The sequence below is a fragment of the Cenococcum geophilum genome (assembly GCF_001692895.1).
Source record: "Cenococcum geophilum 1.58 unplaced genomic scaffold K441scaffold_49, whole genome shotgun sequence".
Lineage (NCBI taxonomy): Eukaryota > Fungi > Ascomycota > Dothideomycetes > Gloniales > Gloniaceae > Cenococcum > Cenococcum geophilum.
Window position 1 is genome coordinate 1 of NW_027137607.1, and position 24,391 is coordinate 24,391.

Here is a 24,391-nt window from a genome sequence, read left to right on the forward strand (position 1 = left end):
ATTTATTACTTAACGTCTAATTTAGATCCCTATTAGGCCTATATAAACTACTTTTTAGTTACCTTAATATATATACCTGTCGGAACGTTAATTATATGACGTGGTTACGGGACCACGTAGCGAGGTTAGCTAACCTGACCTTGGAGCAACCCCTTACCTCTAGTAAAAACAATCAACTACTAACTTCAACACCGCATACGTACTACTACAAGTGATATTTATGCACGTTAATAAAGTGAGTATACCGACACTAATTAGTAGACGTATAGATTAGGAAATACGTAATAGCAAAGCTTAAAACCACGCATTAGCTTAACTGCTAACGCGTTAAATTGCAGAGCTATCGCCCTATTTTAGTTAAAGGAGAAAGCTACGTTACCCTTAAAGCTTAAGACCACGTATCAGCTTGCTGACGCGTAAAATCGCCTAGAGAATCGTATCTTTACTTAGAGAGAGCTACGTTACCCCTTAAAGCTTAAGACCACGCATTAACTTAACTGTTAACGCGTTAGATCGCCTAAAGGACCTTAAAGCTTAAGACCATATATTAACTTAACTACTAACGCGTAAGATCGCCTAGAGGACCGTATCTTTGCTAAGAATCGTCTTCAGTCTTCAGTCTTTAAAAACTGTAGATTTGTTAAGGGGACACGTATATACCCTTACACCCTCACCTTTATACCCCCAACCTTAACCTTAACCTTAACCTTAACCTTAACTTCTAAACGACGACTACCCTTATATACAAAGACACGATAATATAGAAATTAACTAGAAGGAAAGAATTGCCAAATACGGCTACGGAATTAACTTGGAGACGGCTATAGATAATAATCTAGCGGAGTATATAGAGACTAAAATGCACCTATATATACGGCACAACCTTATAGACTTTTTACTATGGATAGTATATTAGGAAGACTTTAAAGACTTTATACTAGAGCTCTTTAAATAAGTATAATCCGAAACTAGAGTAAGAATCCGTAACTACCTAGTTAAGAGAGGAGTATACGTTATTAAGCAAGATAAGAGGCATACCCTTGGCAAGGTGCTAACGGACGTCGCCTATAAAGAAGAGTTTTATAAATGGACGGACGAGGAGCTTATCGCGGCCTTTGTAGAGGTAAAGCCAATAATTATAACAACTCTGCAAGACTAACTTAATTCAACCTTAAACAAGCTTACTACACCTCTAGCCCTATTACTAGGTACTCCACTAACTCTACCAGCTATTCCAGCTACTATACTACCAGCTACTCCGGTTGCTGTACCGCTAGCTACCCCAATTACAGCACCGCCAGCTACCCCGGTCGCTGCCCCCGCTACCCCTACTACCCCCCCCAGATCTACTCCGATTGCTGTACCGCTAGCTACTCCAATTACTACCCCTGCTAACCTCGCTACCCCTCCTAGTCCTTAATCCTCTAATTACAACTAAATCTACACTCTTATTAACTAACTGCTATGGCTAAAAGAGCAGTAACTGTAGTAGCCATAGTAACCGTAGTAGCTATATATATATATACTACCCGAACTAGCTGTACCTAGTATAGAGTAAGGACCTAAGCAAGGATCTAGATATAGTAAGGAGGTAGCTATAATTATAAAGATCTATACAGACGACTAAAAGTACAATGGAGTTAACGATAGCTTTAACTTTAAGCTAACTATTTTTTACAACATCTATAAGAGATCTAGCTTACTACTAGAAGGCTATATAGTGGCATTCCCTAGCATACTAAAAGGGCTTACTTAGGACCACTACTATAATAGTAACCTTAAGTTAAGACCTTTTACTAAAGCCTATAACCACATATAACAGTTCTTTAAAGGGCCAGAATACTACTATAAGAATCTTATAGAGTGGAACAGTATAACCCTTTAAGGAGTTATAGATGAGAACCCTAACAAGTTAATCTATTAGAACTTCTAACTACTTATAAATAAGCTGCTAAAGCAACGCTACGGACTATACCTAGACTTCTATATAAACCGTATTCTTATAAATAAGCTAGTTACTGCTTGCCAGGGAGTACTAGTATGCTATATTACTATCTCCAACCCTTTAGAAGACCTCTCTTAGTTAATTAGCAAGCTATAATCCTCTATTATTACGTAGGAAAAAGAACACCCCCTATAGGCCTTAATAAGATTATCTTATTAAGCCTTCTTTATGGATTAATGCTATTACCAAAATGACCAGAATTGAGACCAAAACACTAATTGCTATGGCAGTAATCACCCCTATAGAACCAACGGTAGACTAAAGGCTAAGTGCTACGTCTGTAAGAAGGAGGACTGCTATTTATAGAAATATACAGAGGAGGAGCGTAATTGGTCTAGAGACGACTATAAGAGACGTTTTATTGATATTAAGGGCCGCAATAAGGGCAACTTTAATAACCACTTTAAATAATACGTCGCCGTCTGCAAAAGAGATAAAGAGGATAACTTAGACTTTAAAGCCTACATATACGACGCTAACAACTCTAGAAGCGATGCCGGAGAACCTAACAATAGTTTTACCTATATTACTACCTTTAGAACACTTACTATAGAGGAAGCAACCTCTATAAGCATAGAACTAGCTAATAAGGCTTATATATACCTGCTTACGGCTTTAGAACTCACTATAGAGTCCACCACAGAACCTTATACGGAGACCGGCCCATTTGCCTACAGTACGGCTATAGCTATAGCGTCACGATATACCTTAACGGTCTTTATAGGAATTATAATTGATATGGGTACTTCACGCAAGTCTATAGCTGGCTACAGTTAATTCTAAGCTCTATAGGCCGTAGATAAGTCCATAAGTCTTAATATGTTAACTAAGGGCCAAGTAACTATCTAATTTGGGATCGGAGCCTCTACATCTATCGGAATCATAGACATTAACAGCCCTATAGGTAAGGTACAATTCCATATTATTAAAGCAGATACTCCTTTCCTACTTTACTTAGCAGATATGGATAGACTCTATATTAAATACGATAACCTAAAGGACGTTATTATTACTTGCACTAAAAGGGTGCCAGTAGTTAGACAATTTGGCCACCCATTTCTCTTATGGAGCTTCTCCTTATAGTCTTATTTAGTTAAGTCTTTTAATATAAACCCTTACTACTTAACTAACGTAGAACTATAACGTCTATACCGTTAATTTGGTCACCCGTTAGTTAATAAACTATAAAAGCTTCTTAACAAGGCTGGCTACGGCTATAACACTAATAGATCCGCTATTAAAGAGCTAACTAGACTCTGCCACTATTGCTAGAAGTATAGTAGATCTCTAGGTAGATTTCGCTTTACCCTATAAGACGACGTTAATTTTAATTATAATATTATTGTTGACATTATGTATATTAGCGGCTCCCCCCTACTATACGTAGTTAACGAAGCAACTTAATTTCAAGCTAGCAGATGGCTACAAGATATCAGCACTAAGTACACTTAGGACATTCTACGGATGTGCTAGATTAATAGCTACTTAGGACCACTAGACCTAATCACTATAGACGCCGGGAAGAACTTTGTTAGTAAGGAGTTTAAGCACTACGCTGCCACTATGGGAGTAACTATAAAGTCAGTTCCAGTCGAATCACACAATTCCATTGGAATGGTAGAGCGCTACCACAGTCCGCTACAACAAGCCTACCAAATTATTATAACTGAAATCCCTAAAATCAGCAAGGAGATGGCCCTATAAATGGCCTTTAAAGCTATTAATAATATAGCTGGCCTAGAAGGCCTAGTCCTTACACTCCTAGTCTTTAAAGCTTACCCCTAAATGGTTGAATCGGACGCGCTATTACCTTTAGTTATATAGCGAGCTGCGGCTATTAAGAAAGCAATAGTGGAAATCTAGAAGCTATAAGCTAAATAATAGATCGCTAACGCTCTTAATATGCGAAACGGACCATAAACTAACGCTATTTACGGCCTCCTACCTAGTTCGCCTGTCTTAGTCTGGAGAGAAGGCAATACTAGCTAGAGTAATTATTGGGATGGGCTATATACGCTACTTACCGTTAACGGTAAGACCTATACTATAAAGCTACTAAATGGGCCTACGACCTTCCGCTCTACGGTTATAAAATCTCACCTACTAGACCTATAAGACCCAGTTAAACTACAAGAGCCTGTTAAATTAGCTAAACTAGTACCTTTACTAGCTAAACCTTAATTATTACCTAAAGCCGAACTATAGCTACCGCCAAAGCGAGGTAGAGGTCGCCCCCGTAAATACCTATTACTTACGGCTATCGCAGACACGGCTACTATAGACGCTATAATAGATACAGGTGCTTTTACGGGTAATATTGTAGATATTACTAATATCGCTATTTACTTATAGAACGATAATAATACCTAATTTAGCGCTTTACGATAAAAGGAGGTTATAGGCCTACTTAAGAAAGGCGTCTTTAAGATCATTAAGCTACGCGATATGCTAAAGGGGGTTAGACTCTTTAACTTACGGTTTGTTAATAAGATTAAGAATAAGGGAACTAATAGAGCCTTTAAGAAATTACGACTTATTATATAGGCCTATAATAATTTGGAGAAAGAGCTAGTCCTTACTTAGTTACTAACAATTTAATGGGTTAGCCAGCGGCTAATTCTCTATATTGCTGCTATGCTACTATAGATACAACTCTACCTCTAAGATATCTTATAAGCCTATATTTAGTCCACTATAAACCTAAACCGCGAGTTCTATGTATAACCACCACACGAGCTAAATAAATAATTGGGAATTGATACGGACTCCATTCTAAAGGTTATAAAGCTACTTTATAGAGTACCTAAAGCTAGAAACCACTAGTTTAAGACCTACTATTTATACCACGTTAATTAGCTATAAATGGACCAGTCCATATACAACCCTTACTTACTCTACAGCGATAAGCCTTTTAGAATTGTTAGCCTATAGACTAATAATATACTATTCCTTATAAATAATACCTTTATAGAGGCTAAATAAAGCGAACTACATAAGGCTAAATTTATGGCTAAGGAGCGAGAGTAATTAACCGCTAATACACCAATTAAGTTTAATAGAGGACTTATTTAATTGATATAAGATAGGAGTATTACACTAACGCAAAAGCGCCAGTATAAGAACCTTAGTGTGGTTAATACTACGCTAGTAGACAGCACTAGCTCTAAAGAAGTTACGCATGGCCTACTTACGTTAAAGGACTAGTATATCGCTTAACGCGCCAGAGGAGCCTATATTGCCTTAGTCTGTTAGCTAAAGGCCTTATTTAACCTATCCTTTACTACCTAGGTAATTAACCTAGTTAAAGATAATGTAAAGAGTTTTAATAAGTAATTAAGCTAGTAGATTAAGAACGCAAATAGAGGCCTAAAGTTCGTTAAGCTAGACGTTAATACCTTATAACTCCTGGTATTTATAGACGCTTCCTTCGCCAACAATAAGGACTTATCTTCGCAAATTAGCTACGTATTTATACTAGCAGACGCCTTAAATAAGGCAAATATTATCTATTAGTCCTTAGTTAAGTGCAAAAGAGTTACTAGGAGTGTATTAGCCTTAGAGTTATACGGTATAGCGCATAGTTTTAATATAGGCGCTATAATTAAATCCACGCTAGATAAGGTCTTATAGGTTAACTTACTACTTATTCTCTATACTAATTTAAAGTTTTTATATAACTGTCTTGTCTGACTAGGAACTATATAAGAGAAACGCTTAATAATTAATATAATATGCCTTCGCTAAGCTTATAAATAAAGACAGATTACTAAAGTTAAGTAGATTAATGGAGATACTAACCCTGCGGACGCTATAATAAAGGGTAAGCCCTATACAGCACTATTATAGCTTATTAATATAAATCGAGTCAAATTATGGGCCGTAGGGTGGGTTAAGTAAACGGATTTAACTTTAGTTTAGTATTGGCGCTAGTACTAAGCAAGCTAATAGCGATTTTTTATCCCGGGGATAGAAAATCCTAATTGGTTGGCAGAAGTTAGGTTTAGTAAAATTTGGTAGAATTTAGCAGAATTCAGTATTATAGCAGAATTCGGCAGAATTCGGTAATATGTTAGAATTTGGCAGAAAGTCGCTATTGCGTATATACTACGAATAGCCTAGAAGTAGACTTAACTTTAAAGTATAGATTAGTCTTCTTTTTAGAGTTGCTCTAGTGTCGGAACGTTAATTATATGACGTGGTTATAGGACCACGTAGCGAGGTTAGCTAACCTGACCTTGGAGTAACCCCTTACCTCTAGTAAAAACAATTAACTACCAACTTTAACACCGCATACGTACCACTACAAGTGATATTCGTGTATGTTGATAAAGCGAGTATACCGACAATACCGGTGGCCTATTTAGTTAGTATATTATATACTACTATTTTATAGCTACCGCTTAGTAAGGGACTAGCTACTTACTAGCGTAGGCATAAATAATATTACTTAAATACTCTCTATAAGTAGGGGCTTATAAATAGTAGTAAAATAGCTTATAGGCTAAGGAATTCTTTAGTAGTTTTAAATAGCATATAAGATCTAATAGGAGGACACTAAATAATACGCCCTATTCTAGCCCCTTAAGGACTAAATACTCCCGCCTAGCTACAGGCGGCTTACTAGCGAATTTCTAGACCCTTTTATTACTCCTTTTAGATTTCCTAATATACCTAGGAAGTATAGTATATAAGGTAGACTAGAAGATATAAAGATATACTAGCTAGGTAAAGGCGAAACAAATAGAACTAGCTAAAAGGGGAAATACTTAGGATTTTTCCCCTTATAGGGTCTTTTTCCTAATATAGACCTAAAAGGGGACTAAATTGGGCAATAAATAGAATTAATAATAATAATTAATATAGGTGGTTATATAGCTAATTATAGAACCTTCGTAGTATATTAGTGCTGTGTTAGTAGAGCTTTAAAGCTCTATATATAAGGTTTTGAGTAGAGCTTCGAGCAGAGCCTTGTGCAGAGCTTTGAGCAGAGCCTCGTATAGAGCTTTAAGCAGAGCTTTGTGCAGAGGCTTTGAGCAGAGCCCTCGTTATAGAGCTTCGAGCAGAGCTTCGAGCAGAGCTTCGAGCAGAGGCTTCGAGCAGAGCTTCGAGCAGAGCTTCGAGCGGAGCCTCGACCAGAGCTTCGAGCGGAGCCTCGACCAGAGCCTTGACCAGAGCCTTGACCAGAGCCTTGACCCAGAGCCTCGACCAGAGCCTCAAGCAGAGCTTCGGGCCAGAAGCTTCGACCCAGAGCTTCGACCGGAGCTTCGACCAGAGCTTCGACCAGAGCTTCGACCGCAGAGAGCTTCGGACAGAGGCTTCGACCGGGAGCTTTATGCAGAGCCTCGTGCAGAAGCCTCGTGCAGAGCTTTTTATATATAGAGTTTGTATATTTCGTGCAGAGCGTTCGGTTCGTGCAGACGTCGTGCAGGCCTTCGTGCAGGCTTCGTGCAGGCTTTCGTGCAGGCTTTCGTGCAGGCTTTCGTGCAGGCGTTTATGCAGGCAGCGGAAGAGCAATAAAGTAGGTAATAAGGCCCAGAGTTAGTCTAGATACAATATATTAGCTATTTAGGTATTTATCTACTATAAATATTAATATAGGAGGTTAAATATTAAGGATTGGTAATAGTTAATAGCTCTAGCTAAATATTTACTATTTTAGTGGTAATATTTAAGGCAAAATGTAGTAGTAACCATAACGCCGTTTATAATAATTTTGGCAGTGTTAGAATCGCCTTATAAAGCTTTAGAATATAACGTTGGCTAATTATCTATAAAGGCGTTAGTTTGTTATTAATTAATAGTAATAGAGTTTTAAGTAGAGCTTTAAAGGGGAGATTCGCTTATTTAAGGCGAAATATAGTAGTAACCACCAGGCCATTCGTAATAATTTTAGCAGCATTAGAATTGCCCTATAAAGTTCTAGAATATAACGTTAGCTGATTATTTATAAAGGCGTTAGTTTATTGTTAATTAATAGCTAAAATATTTAGTATAGCGCGCGAGTTTATATAAGAATTATATATAAATCGGCGCGAGGGATTAATAAATTTCCGAACTGTGTACCAGACGATAATAATATAAGATAATTAATCTGTTATGTAAGCTGCTTATAATTGGTTAATTATCTAGGACTGAGATAATTTTAGGGGAGGCATATATAGCTTAGAAAGTGGCGGTATTATAAGCTGTACTATACGTACCTTTACTTACTTATTATTTATACATTTCAAAACGTCTACAACTCTATAGCTAGAGCGGGTCGGCCGCCCTCCCTGCTTATGGTGGCGGACTAAAAGTATTTTAATTTGTAATTATCTACTTTAAATACCGCTAATTATACTACTACTAAGCCTGTCCTGTGCTAGTAGCTTAATATTCCTAAAATATTCGTACGGATCGCTGCATTCTTTACTCGCTATAGCTCTAGCCCAAACATAGATATTATAGGTAGACGAAGCCTGTAAATAGAATATTCCTTATATTCTATCTATATATATATTATTTAATCCACCAGAATTTCTTATGTAAGGTTGTTTATATAACTCGTAAATCCATAAGTTATAAGAGAATGTAATAATAGCAATATAGTCCTTTTTAATCTAAATCCAACCAATTTTAAGTATGGAGACGCCTTAAGGAAATGTGGGCGTCTTTACCTGTGTGATACGTATTTCGTTACTTAATTTTTAGTAAATCTCCAAAAACATCTGCGTTTGTTCAATCTGAGCAGTACGGCTATTAGAGTGTTTATCTACGCTGATCTTATAAAGCGGAAAAAAATATATTAAAAAAGAAATTAAAAAAAAAAATCAAGTTTACAGCTGGAAGCCGGGGTGCAGCTTAGGGGGGTCACGGAAAAGTTAAAAGGGGTCACCGATGGGGGTCGGCGAAAGTTAAACGGGGTCACCGATGGAGCACCGAAAAAAGGTCGGCGGGGTCACACTCCCACCCATATAGAACGTGCATCGGTAGCTATAATTTGCCTTTAGCAACCGTATGCATTAAATATGCGGTGCATATACTAAGTATATGCATATATACAACTATAAGATATATACGTTAAATGGTTTATTAGTGGGTGAATATGCTAAGTATATGCTTAGTATATACAGGGATAATATAGCGCACCCTACCTTATATAAAATTAGTATACGTATAGACTTTACATATGCCTAGCATATGCAATACATACGCATAGTCTATACTATAATAACCTAGCTTACTTATTTACTGCTATAGTTAATGGGGGGTATATACTAAGTATATATACCTTAAGCATTATATAATTTTTTATTATTATATATACTAAGTAAATACTATAGCATAGCCTACCTTATATAAAATATAAATATAATACTTTAAAAGGTAGTATATAAAGGAGTAAAATCTCTTTAAAATAAATATAAAATTGGTAGAGTATATACGGAGTATATACTCTGCATATGCTAAGACCATATAACGCGTATACAGGTATATTTTAACAACTTAGGTTATTTATTTTATTTTAGTATATGCCCTGCATATACCCCGCATATGCCTCGCATATAACTTATTTTATATATATAAAATACTTTAAATTCTATAAAATAAAAAAAATTAGTCTGTATATGCACTGCATATGCATAAAGCTCAGCGGGGTCAGAAGTTGAGCGGGGTCAGAAAGGTTGTGACCCCGTTGAACTTTGTGACCCCGCCGAGTTTTTCCGTGACCCCCCCGAGCTGTAAGCCCGCTGGAAGCATAGGAGTTGGGTTTTTTTCTCTTTTCCAATCAGTGAATCCGCACTGGTCCCGATCAGACAGCTTTTTGAAAATGGCTACACCTGCAAAGGACTCTGGTGAATCTGAACCACCAAGCAGAACCTGCATTGTATTGAGCCACTGTTTCAGGACTGGATCTTTTATGCTCAATTGTTCGGCATCTGGGATTTCGTAGAGATCCTGCATGCTCTTAAAACAAGCATCCTGAACCTCGTGCGGATCAAAGACCGTCAGCTCAAACGGCTCAGGGGCAGGCGAGATGTCTCTAAGATGCTCCGCATCTGATTGCAGCCGGGGCAAACGGCCGCGTATCTGCAGCTGAGCATAGGCGGTACTCTCAAACCTAGAAACTGGAGCATAGGCATCGAAATTCAAGCACACGACCTTGCCAATCCCACCAGAGCTCACCAGATACACGATACATCTTTGGTCTTTCCATGCCCTGAGCTCGACGTTCGAGTGACGCTGCAGCTTGGCAGGAAGGTTCAGGACCTGATGAAGTCTTTTGTTCTGCTGGGGCCAGAATGACACAGGCGAGTATCTAAAATCGTCCCTCTCGATCCAACGTCTCCATATCATGCTGTGGCGCCCCAAATCTCGCTTTACCTTTCTGTGGCACCGCCAAGAATGGGACATTTCTTCTCGAACCTGAACGCAGCTGCAGACAGTAACGACTGCCTCCGCGGCAGTTGCAAGGGCGTTCGACAAGCTCGAGTGAGCTCACGCAAGTAACATCATACCCCCTATATTTTGAGCGCGAAAGTTTTGAGTCAGCAAGCATTTGTGGCGCGAGACCACTAGCCAACGGGTTCCAAGCGTCCATGTGTTTATGGCGAGATGGCGAATCCGGTGTGAGCCCGTACTTTGTCTCTGGGTCTGATGAAAATGGGTCATTGGCCGGGCCAATGCGGCAGGGTTGTCGATGATGAATGAATGAATAAATAGGCCCAATATCGCATTCAATTCATAAGCCGACCAAAATATCACGATATGAATGAATAATCGCGATATTTTAGATATAGGCAGTATCACTAGTCTTGGAATAGTGGGGGGTACTAAGTCGATAGGGCCGATGTCTCCCTAGAGGCCTCCACCCCCTTCCACCCCCCCTCTACCCCCCTAAACATTCACCAGTAGCTCTCCCCTCTAGCCTCACACAACTCGTCCTTTTACCCACGACTTTAAGCACTCCGACGGCTTAATATTTACTACCCCAAGCCTCTATATATATTCATAATTTTATGAATATTCATTTATAAGGGCTGGCAAAATATTCAATCATTATCACTCCTTATGAATGAATATATCGTTATAAAGCAATGAATAAAAATATCATCGACAACCCTGGCAATGCGTGATCGTCGCTCCTGTAATACTTCTACCTCTTTCATCCTCAAAGTTGATTTGATGGCAGTAAGTACCGCGCTGGAGAGAGCCTTTACCGCCCTGCCACTCTGCACGACCCTCCACAATCAGGAGCTCATTATTGCGCTCGTCTACCTCCAAGCTTAGTGAATGTCAGCTATCGTTCACGGGACCGTCGGCATGCTGACGCCTGAAGATCCGACGCGCGGCTTGGCACGTCGATGCCTGAGGGTCATCAACAGGGAACCTTATGCGATGATAGTACGATGTATAATCCACCTCAATCACACCGAAGGCATCGCAATTAGTAAGTGTGTAGAAGAACCCATCATGAATCTTGAAGCACGCCGTTGCCCCCAGCTCCGAGCCTGCGAAGCCATGAAGTTGAATGGGCTCGCACTTTTCGGAGTGAAGGACGGATCCGTCTGGAGTCGGCAGTACAAACTTTTTTGTTTCTTCCAACGCTATACCTTGAATAATCCACTCTCGGTACTCGTGGTTGCAACTCCCCGCCAGCGTGGTTAGTTGCCCGACGTCTAGATCGTTAAGGTTTAGACGGCCAGATTGGCCTCTTAATCAGAGCCGTCGGATTGGCCTAATTAAAAAAAGCCGGATTGCAAACGTCTACGGACGGCGGATAGGGTTGTATAGCTTAGTTTTAAACCTTTTTAGGTGTAGTTTAGGGGTAATTTAGGGGGGAAATGTGAACGCACGGACCATGCACGGACTGAAAACAACGCGAACGTGTCCTTCTACCCCTCTTTTACGCGTATCTAGAGGTGCTAAGAGCTCTATCAGTCGGATCCAGTCCGGATTAAGACGGATAACTTCATGGACTGACTGGATTGGGCAGCTAAAATTTGGGCGATCAATCGGGCGACGGTTAGTCTACGGACTGGCCGCTTAATCGACCACGCTGCTCCCCGCGAACTGAGTGAGTACCATAGAACAAGAACTTATAGCATTTGTTGTCTTGCTGTTTCGAGAGCTTCAACCCACCTAGCCACAGAAATGACCCAATCTGATATCGGAAGATGAAACGATAATGCAACATTTAGTAAAAAAAAAAGCGCCTGATTTCATGACTTGGTCCGATTTTGTATACCGTCGCCATGCAGCTAGACTGAACGAGCATAGGTTGGTAGAGCTTTGCCTACTTAGCGGTTAGTCCAGAATTAGCCAGAGAAATGAATGCGATAGACTTGAATTCGAATCTCAAAAGTGGACGGCCCACAAACTGGGTGCAGACCCACTGAGCGGAGAGACGCTGACGGAGGATTATCCCATTCAGCGGACGACTACAGACTGGGAACAAACCGAAGCATCGGACAGCCAGAAGGCTGGGAACAAACTCGCCAAGCGTAAAAACGCTGACTGAGATGGACCCAATGAGCGGGCAGCCGCTGACTCTGAGGCAAGAGCCTGAAATCGGGGTTCTCGATATTTACCAAAGTCAATATCATAAGGCTCGGGCCGGCGTTCCCAGGTTTTTCGGCTGGCTGGATGGAAACGCCTCACTCTACGATCTCAATCGGAGTCAATTGGCACAATTGGTGCAGGAAGCCCGAAACTGCCTCTGGTAAGAAAATGTAAGTGTGCGTGTACCTGGCGCTTGACAAAAAACATCTAGCCAAGCGACATCAATGCGTTTCCCTCTCACAGCTCGCATAACGAAGATGGCTTATATGATTCGAAAGTTTGCAGCCTTTTCGCCAAACTCTGCGCCGTCGATGACGCCCCGCTTCATACGAGCCGGTACGACAGTGGGCCCAATATGAGCGCAACGAATCGACACAGCCGCTTCGGTCTCGGTTGTCGTCCCAGTCACCTCGCTGGCGCCGGAATCATCGACCCTCCGTAACGTCATCAGCACGGCCGAACCCTTTACCCGGCAAACCAGGTCCCCTGGCCGCGTGACGCGTGAGCCCATGCCCACGAGGCCCGATGCCGTACGGTACACAATACGGCACATGGACGACCACGTCATGCACTCGAGGAACCCGCCGGCGGTGGTGCCTTCTGCGCGCCGCCGCAGCTCAGCCTGCGCCTCAGCCGGCACGCTGTCGAAGACCGAGCGAACAGGCAAATAGCTGTTGTCATCGTCTTCGTTAACACCGCCGGCCTCAGATAACGCGCCGCGAAGCAGCTCGTGATACTCGAGAACGTAGGCGGCAAACGATCGGTGGTGCTCCTCCAGCGTCTGGTTCAACCCTGCCTTGCTGACCGGATCATCCTTTTCCTGCGTGCCGAGCGGGAGGGCCACCGACAGTGATTCCAGCACGGCCAGCGCGTCGCCACCGGGGCTCGCGAACGCGCTGCCTTGTTGTTCGGCAGGGTAGACCAGCTCCCACACGCGATCGAGCCAGAAGGGGTTTTGCTTTGTCCGTTCTCGCGCTAAGTGCGTGATGGGGAAGTCTGTCGTTTCCATGCGGCGCGACACGGCCGAGATCTCGTCGATCACCCAGCCTTGCACCAGGAGGTGTGGAAGCGATGTCCCGTCCTCGCAATCAACTCCCCCCTCGAAGCTGATCTCGTCGTCCTCGGTCGCGGCCGCGGCTATCGGGTAGTCGGCTGGCGTGGTCCGGTTAATGCTATGCCAGTCAGGCACCCAGCTGGGCATCCTGGCTTCGTGCTGCGGGTCCCAATCCCACTGCTCTAAGGAAGGGTCGTCCTCGTGGTCGACGAGGCTGACGATGTATAGATTATTCGTCTTCCGGATGAAGTTGACGGCCAGTCTCGTGTATATGACCCCGCGCGTACGCGTGTAGTCAGGGTGGATTACAAGCTCGCCGCCGAGGACGGCCATCGGGTGACCGAGTAGACTAAACGCGCGGTCACGTGGGTCGGTTACGCGCAGGATGCGCGTCCAGTGCATGCCAGTCAGAAAGTCGCAGTCAGGCGTGCCGTCCTCCTTGGTGGCCCAGACCATCAGGATGTGGTGGGCGACCCACGACACCAGGCCGAGATGCGTCACCAGCGAGGCACCGCTGTAGTCCAAGAACTCGACGAAGCGGCCCACCAGCGGCCAGTCGATAATGTCGACCTCCAAGGCCCAGTCTTCGTCCTCGGCAGTAACTCCCTGGCCAGCGGAATTCCCCTCATCAGCTTTGGCACCGTCGTCGGCGGGCTTCAGGGCCGTGATCAAGAGAGCCTCGCGGGCGAGGCCAAGCTCCTGCACGATCCACGCGCGGTGGAAGTACTCAATCTCGAAGAAGAACTTGACAGCCTCCCACTTGCGTGCTTGCTCCTCAAACCGGCGCCGGTCGTCCTCGGATAACTGAGCGAGGTCCTCGGTGGGGTCAGCCAGGTAGTCGTGGTGAAGGAGAAGGACGCGCGCGTCGCAGAGGCCGGCCTCTGGGTCTTTCATGAAGGCGTGTATGAAGTGGATGGCGTCCTGCATGTGCCGGCGACCCTCTTCGCCCTCTTCCCAGCCGAGCCACGAAAGGACACGGCGCGCGCCGGCGTAGATGAACGACATGAGTTCGACCTGCGAGATGCGCTCTTGCAGGTCCTCCTGGTTGATGCACACGGCGTCGGCCCACAGCCGCCGCACTGGTTGTCTTCGCGCCGGTGCCGTGCCCGCATCTGGCTCGTCGCTGCTCCCAGCAACTGGTCGGTGTCGGAAGGCCGTCAGCGCCCCGTGCAGGTTCTCTGTTATGGAGAGCGTCGCTCCGTCTATGATGATGTCGCGCCGCTTTCGCTGGTTGCCCCAGACGTACGATATGGCCTCGTACGGCTCCGCGTCCATTGCCTGCGGCACCAGCCGCCCGACGATGGGGTCCGAGAACTCGCCGGCCTCAAGCTCAAAGACGCGGGTGAACTTAGGGGCGAGAGGGCGATAGAAATTAGGGAAGGGACGAGGGCCCGGGTCGTTCATGCTGATCCAGGGTACGGGTAATGGAGATCTTAGCGTAAAGTGGTATGTCCAAGAAGAACCTAAATGGCGATGGATTGTGTTGAAATGAACGACTAAGGGGAGTCAAAAGTAAGATAGAAGGTTGAATTCTTGATATTTGGAAGGGTAAGAAGCTCGTATTATATACAACAATAATTAGGTGGCTGGTAACAGCCACCCTATATTGGGCCCAGCCACCCAATTCTCAACAGATTGTCGGAGGGTTTCACGTCTTGAAGTGGGGGGTTTTGGACCAGCGACACCGTGCCAAGCCTGATAACATAGTAGGCGCACGGATTCACCTGGCGCACGCGGAACGCTAAAACACCAAAATTTTCGCCACGCCACAACTCCACCAAAATGCCACCTAAAGGAGATATTAATGCAGCATTAGAAGCGCTGAAGCTAGCGGATTCGATTGATTATACTGCGACCGCGAAAAAATTCGGGGTTAATCGCTCAACGCTAAGTAAACGACACCGCGGCGTTCAGGGTTCCTGTGAAGCCAAAGCCGAAAAATCCAGAAATCTCAACAACACGCAAGAGGATAAGCTTATAGCTTATATCGGGAAGCTTTATAGCAAAGGTCTACCACCTACGCATGCAATAGTACGAAATTTCGCAGAGGAAATTGCTCAGAAACCCATAGGATCAAGCTGGGTTTCTCGATTTCTCAAGCGTCACGACGACCAGCTTCTCACCCACTGGACCGCCAGCGTCGACAGCAAGCGCTTCAGGGCTGATTCGGCCTTCCGCTATAGCTTATACTTTGAGCTTATGCGCAGAAAAATCGACGAATACGCTATCGATGGGCGGCATATCTACAATATGGGTGAGAAGGGCTTTATAGTTGGAATCCTCTCTAAGCAGCGGCGCATCTTCACACAAGAACAGTCGAGCTTAGGAAAGCTTCGAGGCTTCGTACAGAGCGGAAATCGCGAGTGGGTCACTATTATTGCAGCTATTTGCGCCGACGGCACTGCCTTGAGTCCCTCGCTAATCTATAAGTTAACCTCTAGGCAACTTCAGGACAGGATTTCGATCTAGAAAACCACTCAGTCTTCTTTAGCGCATCTCTAAATGGCTAGACGAGCAATAATATCGGCTTTGCGTGGCTTAAACAAGTGTTTGATCGCGAGACGAAGCAGAAAGCTCGAACGAGCTTACCGCTTGCTCATCCTTGATAGCCACGGCTCTCATGTTTCGATGAAGTTTATTAAGTATTGCGATCAGAACAAGATCCTTCTCGCAGTTTTTCCGCCTCATTCGACCCACAGCTTGCAGCCGCTGGATGTAGTGATGTTCTCTCCACTCGCAGCGGCGTACTCGAAGCAGCTTGCTAACTATATAGAAAAAACTCAAGGCCTCACCTCTATCGCGAAGCGCGACTTCTACCGCCTCTTCAGCGCCGCCTAGGCGCTCTCATTCACCGAAAAGAACATCAGAAAGGCCTTCGAAGCCACCAGGCTCGTGCCGTTCGACCCACAGGCAGTACTATCGCGCTTCGCCCGCAAAACTCGCTCACGACCCGGCTCAAGCGGCAGCGGAAAATCAGCGATCAGCGCATCAGATTGGACAGAAATTCGGCGTCTTTTGAAGCAAGTAGTGGCCGATACTTTCGACGAACATGCTAAGAAGCTCACCCACACGATACACGTCATGTCGGTAAGGAACCAGCTTCTCCAACACGAAAATAAGCAACTACAAGAGGCTCTCAATGAAGAGAGAGGGCGCAAGCACGAGGGCAAGGCACTATCGCTGCTGCCGGCACCGCCAAATGATGGCGGAGCCATGTGCTGGAGTCCCTCCGAGGTGGCCGAAGCGCGCGAGCTCCAAGCACAAAAGCAGCTCGAAGAAGAGCGCTTACAACACCAGAAACTTAAGGCAACTCGCCAGCGAGATGAGAACAAGCTCCAACGTGAGCTAGCGGCTAAGCAGAAGCGCGAGGAGAAGCAGCGCGACGCTGAGGTTGCCGCCGCCAACAAGGCCACCAAGGCAGCTCAGCGCGAGGAGAATAAGGTGGCAAAGCAAGTCGAGAAACAGCTCCAAAATGACATGAGCTACCCCAAAAAAGCCAATCGCAAACCCTCCAAACCTCCACGCACAAAAACGATCAAAATTAATCAAGTACTGGAGGAGGAGCTGGCGGAGGAGCCATCGGCCGCCTCGACAGTGACAACACGCCTGGGCCGCTCTGTCAAACTTCAAAAAAAATTCAGATAGCGCATCTTCTTCTCCATACATCAAAGCCCAATACACCACAAAATTACAGCTATACAGCAATTTTTGATCGCGATAGCGCTTCATTTGTGGGGTGGAAAAATGTTGTTCCGCGTACGCCAGGTGAATCCGTGCGCCTACTGATAAGATATGTTATCCCCCACACGCGCCAGCGGCGACTGCGGTACTGTACCTTGCGGTTTCCGACCGTTGGGATCCGTCACTTTTCGCGTCGCCGTGTTCACGCAGCCTAGAGGCCACCTACGATAGATACAACGCAGGTGAAAATCGTTTTGCGCTGCTTCCGTTGTGCTCAGCGGGCATTAAGGGTGCCAGCTCAGCCGAGGCTAATTGCTCCTGAACACCCCGGCCTGAAAACACACACACACATACCGCCACATCATAGCATTTCTCCGAAACTTCTTCCAGATCCGCACCATGACAGACCCACATGACCGGGATCGAGATTTCCATCCTCGCATAGAAGAAATACCAGAAAGGCAAGGTTCAGATCCCTGCTGTCACAGCCTCCAAACTCACATGTCAAACAGACTAGATGAGCAACACGTCTTCACCACTAAAACGCTCGGGTTTCTCATTCACCCCAACATCCCGATTACCTCGCCCACTGCCAAGATTGCAGACATAGGTGCCGGTTCTGGGGTCTGGCTTCTCGACGTCGCCAAAAGCCTGCCGTCAACATGCCAATTCACCGGCTTTGACCTCACGTCGTCCGCTTTTCCTCCACCGGAGACCTGGCCGTCAAACGTGTCGTTCAAGATCCACGACATGTTCCTCCCCTTTCCAGCCTCGGAGGTAGGAACCTATGATGTGGTTGCCGTCCGCTTCACCAGCAGCGTGGCCGCGCGGGCGGAATGGGCTCGTTCCATCGCGAACCTGATGACGTTGTTGAACCCGGGCGGCTGGCTGCAGTGGATCGATTCATGCAATTTTGGGCTTTACAATTCCGCGGCTGGCACGTCCCGCGCCGCGTGCCAGGAGATCTACGACGGCCTGGACCTATTTCGCCGCAAGGTCGACCCTGTGATCGGCCTCATGATGCGAGAGCCGAAGAATCTGAGGAGGGAAGACGTGTTCCGAGAACTTGGCTTGATCGATGTGCACGAAGACGTCTTTTCGTCGGACAGATTGCAGGATTTGGAGGCGAAGGCAAGGGATAAGGGGACCCGGAATATCATTGTTTGCTTCCTGGGATGTTTGGAGGGGTTGGTGGCGGTTGAGGGCAGTGGATGGACGAACCAGAGGATCGAGAGGCTGAAGGAGGAGGCGATGAGGGAGATTGATAACGGGGTTTATCATACACTCGATCAGGTGTGTATTGTTGGGAGAAAATCGGGTGGGGCTTGATTGGTATATCGCACCTGTGCCAATGAAAAACAGTCTGACTGGCGGAATCAACTCATCCGGAACCCCCGTGTATTCAAGGACGCGTATCCATATCATCAAAGGGAAACCAAGAAATTAGTACTTAAATACGTCAAAAGAAACAGCTATGACCATATCCTACGCATTTGCAGTGCATGCCCTTGGAAACGTGCTTCGTGCCCTAGCTTCAGACAGCGCAGCATATCCTCTAGCCGCTTATCTTCCTCGATTTGAGATGTTTTCAACGGAAATGCTTGCTTAGATTGCTAGTAATGTCGAATGTACTCAAAGATCATGGTTAATGTCAACGCAATGTCATGTGGAGCAGCGGCCAATTCAAGGCTTTTGGGCAACAGATCCCCTGGTGCAACTGCTACCGGAAGAGGTGGCCAATACCCTATGTCACTTAAATTTTTTATAAAATATTAGATTTATAAAATAACTAAAAATAGAATTAAAGCTAAAAATGGAACTGCTTTTTTCCCGTAAGGCTTTTTATCTTTAAAGATTTTTTCCTTTAAAGATTTTCTCCCTTAAGGGATTTTTCCTTTGGGGTTTATTTCCTTATAGCTTTATTCTTTTAAGACTTTTTTCTCTTAGGGCTTTATTTCCCTAGGGCTTTATTACTTTAGGGTTTCTTTCCCTTAGATTTCCCTTCCCTTTAGTCTCTAAGCTTACTTAAATCTACTTTTATATATAGGGTAAACTAAAAATATATATTATACTTTTTTTTGTTAATACTGCTAAGAATATTAGTATAATATCTCCTTTTATTTTATAAAGCAATGGATATTATATCTAATAGTATTATAATTTCTATTACTAAGCCTTACTTTATAGCGGTCTCGGTCTCTACTTCTATTATAATTTTTTTTAAGATTTATACGCTCTTAGTAAGCTGCCTTTATTACCTTATTATCGCTAAATATTTTACTTATATTAAACTCGTTATCTTTAATATCTAATTTATATAATAGTTTATTAGTTCCTTTAAACTTTAATATTTTTAGCTTTTATAGCTAATAGCTTACGCTATACTTAGCGTTCTTATAAATTTAGTATGCATTATTATAATAAAATATAAAACTCTTAATTAAATACTCTTTTATTCCTTATAGTATATTATTATCCCTTTATACATATATATCGTCTACTAGTCTTATTCCCTTTACTATATAGTAACTCTAACTACCTCTATAGTCTTTAGTAAAATAACTCTATTTTTTATAATTTATATAAGCTCCTTTTTTTAAACCATTTTTCTTGCTATAGAGTCTGCCTAAATATTTTCTGCTATTAAGATTCCTAATTTAGCCTCTACTCTTTAAACCTTTAATTACTTAATTCTTATTCTTTAGGTTTCTATAGTTTCCTTATCTATCTCTTATAGGTTTCTTTAGTACCACTTAGGTCTATTAGCTTTACAGTATACTATAGTTTTTAGTTTTAACTTTATTATTGCATATTCTATACCTTATATAACTATAAAACTCTATCCTAACCCTTTTTAGTCTGTTTTCTTTAATAGATCCTATTATTAATCTTAATTACTTAATTAATTAGTTCCCTAAAAGTATCCGCATTTTCTATTAGGATAATTACGCCCTAGACTTTTACCTTAAGTTCTTACTGTTGGTTACACAAGGGGATATCACGTAGCTACGGTTCGTAGATAGTATGATGATTGTTGTTCTTATCCCTTAATGAGGGAGGGCGAGGAGCTTAAGGCTCCTCGCCACGCTAGTGCCGCGGCGACACGTGACGGCAACTTGCCACACGTGACAGCAATATGCCTCATATGGTGACCACTTGCCTTTATTCCCAACACTAGCAACTCTTCTTTTATAGTTGCCATCTATATATATATACCGCTTAACTAGCGGAATAAATATTAATCCTCCTTACTTACTATTGCCATTATAATATAAGTCTCGCTATCCTAAAATTTACCTCTTAGTATGTAGTGTTTTCTTGCTTATAAGTTATAGGTAGGTATCTTGTTTAGAAGACCGCTAAGGCGCTAGTAGTAAGTAAGCTAATAGCGATTTTCCATCCTGGGGATAGAAAATCCTAATTAGCTAGGTTAAGTTAGGGTCTACAGAATATTATACTCCCCCTTTTAAAAAAGTCTTAGTAAGAGAATCTAACTAATTAAATAACTTTAACCGCTGGTTAAAGTTCCTAGATATCTTAAGGCCTTACGTAACTAAGAAATTTCTAAAAACTCCCTTTTAACCTAACCTTTAACTTATATATATAGAGTATTTATATTAATAAACGTCTCTAGTGCCTTATTTAAGTTTACCTTTGTTATTATATCTGCTAGGTTATTTTAGCTATTAATTTATTAAATCTTAAAGAGTTTTTAACGCTTGTAGGATTACTAAAGTGCCATAATATCGATTATAAGGCGCTTCTCCTTTGTAGTACTAAGCTTAACTAAATACTTATAGAGGGAATATAAGTTGGTGTATATAATTATAGGGATAATAGAAAGTTTGAGTTAATCTATAATTATCTTTAAGGTAGTTCCAATTATAATTATTATATTAACTTCGCTAACTATTCTATATATCTCTAACGCCAAAATACTTTAGGTAACGCGCTTGCTCTTAGTTAAGCTCTAATAGATAAGATTACTATAGATTATAAAGTCATTCTCTCTAGTAAATTCGTTTATAATAATAATCTTATATCCTAACTAGGAGCTAAAATCTTTATTATTTATAAATAATCTATTAATAAATATAAAGAGCTTAGCGGTAGGAAGATTAATAGGCATATAGAGTAGTCCCCAATCAAAATAGTTTATTTGCTAGAAAAGACGTTTATTTAGGGCAAGAATATTATCCTTAGTTAGTTTCTAGTATTAGGCGGCAACGGAGAGATTAAATAAAGCCTTAGATTAATAAATAGAAGCAATATAAGCTCCGCGAGCGCGTTACTCCACATATCCTTACTTTAGGGAATTAATGTTAATAACGTCGATCTTCTAGCGTAAAGCAATAGAATCCTTATTTAGGGAGAGGATGCATCTATTAAAAAATAATAGTGTTATTAAATTAAGCTTTTCCTTTAGCTTTACTATAAGATTTATCTTTACTAGCTTATCCTCTTTAAGAGCTAAGAATTGGTCGTCTCCTAAGATAATTGTATTATTAGTTTATATGCTAATAATTCTAAACGGAGTTCCTATAGTTATAATAAGGAAGCAGGGATTAAATATAGATATAGTTATTAGAAGCTTCTCTTTATAGTACTTACTATAGGTAGCCCACTAGTAAGTTCCTACCTCTATAATTCTATATAATGGCTTAAGTATAACTATAATTGTATCTTTAGGATATTAGTAGCAAATTTGCCTTAGAAGGTGCGCTAATATTAAGCGCTAAAGATACGTTTCTAATTGGGTATAGGCCTAAGTAATATCTCGCAAATAGACCGCTATTCTATTCTTTATTAAGGAGGGAGCTAGTATAATAATAACTTATTAACTAGCTCGTTAAATTATAGGGGATTACGTAAGAATTATCTCCTTACTATTATTGTTATAACCTTAGATAATAAGCCTTAATTTCTTAAATAGGGCGTTAGTAGCCTTACCCTTAATCTTATTAACCATCCTTAACTTAAAGATGCGAACTTTATTAAATTTAGTAGGGTTATACTTCTTAAATTTAAAAACTCCTCTTATAATAAGACCGTTAATCTCCTACTTATTAAATGCTTAGAAAGGAGCTTTTAGGGTTATAATACGACCTTCCTTTTAGAGCTGTTTTGCGAGCTTAAAGTTAGCCTTCTCTTTAGCTGTTATAAAGGCTATTAATAACTTAACTCTNNTCTTAATNGCGGCAANAAATTNTTCTTTAAAATTAATAAGATNTTGGCGATTTTNTAATCCNTTTAGGCGACCTCTACCGCGTTATAGTTATAGCATATCTACTATAATTATCTTAAAATTATAGTTACCTTCTAGAGCATGTTAATTATAGTTCTCCTCTAAAGTATCTTTTAGGGCATCCTATAAAGGCTTGGATTTGTTATCTTTATAGTAAGGCTTAATAACATTTAAATAAAATTAAGTGGGTCTGTAAGGCATTTAAATAGTATAAGTTTAACTATTAGTTACGATAAGTTAATATAGGCCTAACTATCCTCCCTTTTTACGTTATACGCGTACCTTAGACTAGAGTAGTAGATTAAGCGTAGTTAAGGTGTTTAGGCCATTTCTTATTTCTAGTATATTATTAACCTAGCGTATAGCGTAGAGATGTCGCACCTCCTTTATTGTCTTATAAATAGCCTCGGCTTATTATATAACAGAGGGAGATAGTAAAGAATTATTAGTTATTTAAGGGTAGGCGCTAAAAACTAGTAACGTATGTATAAGTCTATCTAGGCCAGCGGAATTATTAATAGCTTTAACAGCTATTTACAAGGTAAGTTNTTCGCTAGCGTCNTTTAGTTTTAAAGAGATAATCTTATATACGCGGTATAATAGCGCGTAATATTATTCTACTTTTTTAATACTATTATATACCTTAACGGGGACTTCCTTAACCTTAATTACTATTGCCTTTATCTATTATTGGATCTCTATAGATAAGAAGTTCTTTTCTATATTATAGACGATTTAGTTAGGGGGTCCTGGGTAGATGTTGATCTAGTGTGGTTAAGGGGTATCCTATGCGTTTTTAGCTGATATATCTTTTAGGAGACGCGCGGCTTAGGAGGAGGTTGAGAGGTTAATAACTCAGAGCACTAGCTTACTGCTAAGATATATAACATTAATAATAATATAGAAGTTAAAGTCGTAGTTATCCTTAAGGGTAAACTTAAATCGGCTAGGGGACTTTTGGTTCATTTAGTAGTAATAGTAGTACTTTATAAGATACTTAATTGCCTTAACCTTAACTTTATAGCCTACTTACTAAAGAACCCTAAGCAATTAATAAACGGATGGGTGGCTAAAATAACGGTATAGTTAACGTAACTCTAACTTAATTAGGTGGCTTTAAGTAACACTCTTTTCTAGTTAATAAAGGAGCAACTAGGGGTAACCCTACTTACGCATAATAGGCACCCAATTATCTCCTTAAATAAGTATATTCTTAAGGTTATTAAGCTTAACGCCTAATTTATCTATATCTCTAATGTAAAATAGAAATAGGGTGTTTATAGGAATAACGTGAAAAGTAATATACTCTAAGGGGGTTTAAACCCCAATTATACTAAGAGAGATTATAGTACCTTTGCTAAAACAAATTGTATATTAGCCTGCTGTTAATTAGTTAATCTAAATAGAGCTATTAAGCTGCTAGAGAGCTTAAACTTAAGGTTCTCCTACTATAGATACTCCTGTGGCTTTAGTATCTAGTATAATACTATAGAAGACATTTACTAAGTACCTATTATTAAAGGAGAACGCGGAGCTCTCCTTTAGCTTATTAAAGATATTTAACTTTATAATAGAATAGAGCGTAGATTAGTTATTAAGAATAGTAATAGTTTATATGCTATCTACCTTACTATACTTAGTAAAGTATTAGTTAGGTAAGTAGTCCTTAATTTCTATATCTATAAGGAGCTGTTCTGTCTTATTAACCTTACCCTTAAGATCTTCTACGCCTTTATATTAAACTAGGAAGCTTTAAAAGTAGGTTATAGTAACCTTACAATTTCCGACGTTTTTTATACTCTAATAGAACTTATTATATACCTCTTTTCGCTTATTAAGGGAGTGTCTAGTTAACTAGCAATTT

At 41.6% G+C, this 24,391-nt stretch overlaps 4 protein-coding genes across 4 annotated transcripts; 3 read left to right on the top strand and 1 right to left on the bottom strand.

Moving 5' to 3' along the window:
- Window positions 1-11,613: 11,613 nt before the first annotated feature.
- On the top strand, window positions 11,614-12,465 carry K441DRAFT_666485 (uncharacterized protein). The gene is made up of 2 exons (XM_067649669.1): window positions 11,614-11,910; window positions 11,970-12,465. The coding sequence occupies exons 1-2, from the start codon at window positions 11,847-11,849 to the stop codon at window positions 12,164-12,166; spliced, it is 261 nt and encodes an 86-aa protein (XP_067499614.1). The 5' UTR covers window positions 11,614-11,846; the 3' UTR covers window positions 12,167-12,465.
- A 344-nt stretch (window positions 12,466-12,809) lies between these two features.
- Window positions 12,810-15,005, bottom strand: K441DRAFT_680529 (uncharacterized protein; the record flags this gene model as incomplete). Its single annotated transcript, XM_067651379.1, has 1 exon — window positions 12,810-15,005. One exon carries the CDS (start codon window positions 15,003-15,005, stop codon window positions 12,810-12,812), a length of 2,196 nt encoding a protein of 731 aa, XP_067499615.1.
- Window positions 15,006-16,359: 1,354 nt separating this feature from the next.
- K441DRAFT_247129 (uncharacterized protein) lies at window positions 16,360-17,464 on the top strand. The gene has a single exon (XM_067640746.1). The coding sequence runs from the start codon at window positions 16,683-16,685 to the stop codon at window positions 17,244-17,246; it is 564 nt and encodes a 187-aa protein (XP_067499616.1). The 5' UTR covers window positions 16,360-16,682; the 3' UTR covers window positions 17,247-17,464.
- Window positions 17,465-17,681: 217 nt separating this feature from the next.
- K441DRAFT_689593 (uncharacterized protein) lies at window positions 17,682-18,611 on the top strand (the record flags this gene model as incomplete). The annotated part of the gene is made up of 2 exons (XM_067652316.1): window positions 17,682-17,743; window positions 17,795-18,611. 2 exons carry the CDS (start codon window positions 17,682-17,684, stop codon window positions 18,609-18,611), a joined length of 879 nt encoding a protein of 292 aa, XP_067499617.1.
- Between the last annotated feature and the right edge of the window lie 5,780 nt (window positions 18,612-24,391).

Coding starts and splice junctions, on each gene's coding strand:
- K441DRAFT_666485 (XM_067649669.1), top strand. CDS start 11,847: ATGCACGGACTGAAAACAACGCGAACGTGTCCTTCTACCCCTCTTTTA. Junction 11,911..11,969: donor TTTACGCGTATCTAGAGGTG/CTAAGAGCTCTA, acceptor TCATGGACTGAC/TGGATTGGGCAGCTAAAATT.
- K441DRAFT_247129 (XM_067640746.1), top strand. CDS start 16,683: ATGTCGGTAAGGAACCAGCTTCTCCAACACGAAAATAAGCAACTACAA.